The sequence below is a fragment of the Heterodontus francisci genome, chromosome 36 (genome assembly GCF_036365525.1).
Source record: "Heterodontus francisci isolate sHetFra1 chromosome 36, sHetFra1.hap1, whole genome shotgun sequence".
Lineage (NCBI taxonomy): Eukaryota > Metazoa > Chordata > Chondrichthyes > Heterodontiformes > Heterodontidae > Heterodontus > Heterodontus francisci.
In genome coordinates, this window is record NC_090406.1 from 45,786,333 (window position 1) to 45,789,520 (window position 3,188).

At 45.0% G+C, this 3,188-nt stretch overlaps 1 protein-coding gene across 1 annotated transcript; it reads right to left on the bottom strand.

Annotated features, from left to right (window-relative positions):
* Window positions 1–635: 635 nt before the first annotated feature.
* Window positions 636–3,188, bottom strand: LOC137351470 (zona pellucida sperm-binding protein 4-like). The gene is made up of 9 exons (XM_068015919.1): window positions 2,960–3,188; window positions 2,248–2,426; window positions 2,078–2,175; window positions 1,865–1,998; window positions 1,590–1,779; window positions 1,303–1,450; window positions 1,107–1,179; window positions 871–981; window positions 636–795 (listed from the first exon to the last, which is right to left on the bottom strand). The coding sequence occupies exons 1-9, from the start codon at window positions 3,186–3,188 to the stop codon at window positions 650–652; spliced, it is 1,308 nt and encodes a 435-aa protein (XP_067872020.1). The 3' UTR covers window positions 636–649.

The following is a 3,188-nucleotide window of genomic DNA, read 5'->3' on the forward strand; positions in this document are numbered from 1 at the left end:
ATTTATGGAAAGTGTTGGATGATCCTGAAGCAAGGAGTCAGGTGCCACTGAAGAATCATGGGGCAATGGCTTGGTTTCAAACAGCATTTAGATTCTGAAATCACATGTTCAAATTTTGTTCAGTGAATTAATTCTTTTTATTTGCACAAGTTACCAAAATACTGAGTATGAGATCACACAGCTCCAGCTATTCTACACCATGTCAGCTTAAAAGCCAGAATGGACCACCCTTGATATTTGTGCTTTATCATGTGATCTGGAGCCCACTATTTCCAATTAACTGCAGCCAGCTGCTTTTCAGCATTTTAAAATTAATGCCAGATTAATAACAGTTATATACTCCAGCAATTGGCAAAGTCACAGGTAGAGGTGGTGCACTGGGATGTTGAAAAAGCAATTCAAAGAGAAAAAAAAGTCACTGTAGCCAAAAGGTTAACTGGATTTACATCCACAAGTAAATTTTTTTTTAAAAAACCAAATCCCAACTTTGTCATTCCCACCACTGGAAGTTTTCCATTGCTACAAGTCCTTTAAAACCAGTCTGCTGTTCAGTGCCAAGGAGAGTGATATTTACTTAAAAAGGTCCTGGTAATAAGCAAAGACCAAAACAGGCACATTTCAGTCCATTAGGTTTATTTCTGTTCAAGGTCTACAGTTCAATCTCATTACATTGGGAAGAAGCAGCTCTGGGTTTCCTCAGTCTGTACACTGCAGCCATCAGCATCACCACCAACAGGGACAGAGACACCAGCATAAACCCAATGGCTGCTCCATTCAGAGGAGATCCAATAACATCTAAAATGGGAGACAAGGAAAAATTTCCAGATGTTTGGAAAGGTTCACAGTGGCCTATTGAAAGACAACACTTACCATTCTCTTGCAGCAGCTTCTTAAACTGGCTATTCTCATGTTCCAGGAAAATGATGGGACCAGGGGCACTCACCAAGGTTCCCTCATGGTAGTTTGTACTCCTGCGTCTCTCTATTGGAGAAGCACATTAGTAGTTAGTCTCAACCTGCTCCCATAACTGACGAGGATACTTCTCAGGAGAAAATTCTGTAGCTTTTCACTGGAGGTATGTTGAAACTAGAGCAAGAGGAACTCACTTGTGTCACATTTGGTTGTACAGTCATCCTGAGCAGAAGGAAAGCAAACTTCAGCACTGCAGTGCAAGTAAACCTAGGAGAGAGAAAAAAAAAGTTATTTAGGGAGAGATTCATGTAGATAGAGGAGCTAGGCTGTTATACAGAAGGAGCCAGTAAAGAGTTTCATTGGTTTAGATTCCTTCCTGCAGTTTGTTACCTTTCCAGAGAGAGGCTGTTCAGAATCTTCATCCAGGAAAACAAAAGTCTTCACTTCAAACCGCTGGTGATGGGTTGGAAACTTCAAGCCAGAAAACACATCCACTGTGTGTAGGAGAGTCTGGTAGTCATCACCCACATAGGGGCACCTGCAATACAGGAGGGTCAGTTAGCAAACAGAAGCTCTGAAGCCAATTTCCCCTCCTGTTGACACTACATTCTCCTGCCAAAACAGAAGTTTTCACCCAACCCACAAGAAAGGCCACCCCTTCCATTCAGACTCCTTACCCATCCACCAGTAGACTCCATTGCACCTCATGGTTTGGGTCTGGGACAGGAGTTGCCCAGCAGTCACGCAACTTCAGCACAATCATTGGGTCAGTGCGATCCTTCACATGAACTTCCACAAACACTGGATCCTGGAGGAAACTCTGAATGGGGTAGTCACTATCCACATACCAGGATCTGTAGTTACCACCTGAAAGGCAGATACAAAAACCAGTCACACCCTGCATGGATACCTTCCCAGTGCTTCCATTCACCATTACCCAGGGCAGTTATACCTTTTGCAATTCGCAGTTCCAGTTTCAGAATCCCATCTTCAGAAGCTGGAGGTGGTGGAGGAACTGTGTAAACTGTGACATTGATTTGTAAGCCAGTCTCTTGCCTCCCTTTGTACTTGCACTGGACATGCAGGCTGCAGAGAAACACAAGTAGGTCCAGCTTCATTCAGCAACACTTCCCTCCAATCCCAACACCTCACACCATCCCCCTACCTGAAGGTGCTGTCCCGGGTTATTGAACCCAGTTTCCCAGTCTGAATCATCCTCTTGCCTAAGAGATCAGTTTCATACACCAAGGTCCCATTCTCCTCCTGCAATGAGGAGGGGGTTTAAATAGGGAGCTGCTTCATTCATCTGGAGAATACTGGATCTTCAATACTCACCCACTTGATCAAACCACAGGAGGTAATTGGGAAGTGGAAGGTCACAAGCTGGGCAGTGGTTAGTTTAGGCCTGCACTCAGCTGCTTGTCCATCTTTCACATACAGCGATGACAGGTTGAGGGCAGGACGGGTCAGGTTCTTGGAGATCACTAGGAGGAACTGACCATCTGCTGTGCACACTGCAAAAGAGAAAAGAAATACAATCCAAATGCACCAACCAGTAAACTGGTGTCCAGATAAATAAACACCAACACGGTTCCTCAGAAAGGGACAAACATGTTCGACCAATCTCCGAGGAAGAAACATCCCAAGTGGATGGTGGGAAACCAATGTATTGTGTCCAGGCTTCCAAGAGGCATTATTCAGAGTCCAAGAGGAAATGTGATTGTATAAACACAGCAATTAAAAACTGAAGAGGAAAACATACTCACTTAGCATCATTCAGACAGGAGAAACTCTGAGGAAGAGTTCGGACAGAACTCAATTAGCCCATTTTAAGGAAGGAAGTTCTGCATGTTCACCAGGTGAAAGATAGTGAACATGAACATTTCAGTAATAGGTATTAAAGATTTGAAGTCTCAGATGTCGAATAGCCATTTCCCATCACTCCATCACACAATGACAAATCTGTGGACTATTTCCTGATCAAGTTAGTTTCTCCTCCTCTCTCCCTACAAGTATTGCCTCTGGAATCGGGGAGAGGGTTTGTTACCTGGGCTGTTTCTCAGGCTGTAGAAACAGGGATGGACAGCGGAGCTCCGCGGATCAAAGCAGCAGCCCTGGCTGGTGCAGTCACTGCTGCTAATCCCGGGGTGACCACACTCAAACCTCCAGTCTGCCTCTGTGACACAAACATCATCCCCGGGGAGGAGCGGCTGGGCTGACAGCAAGGAGAGCCCGGCCAAGAAGCAGAGAGAACGACAAACCAGCCAACGTCCCAT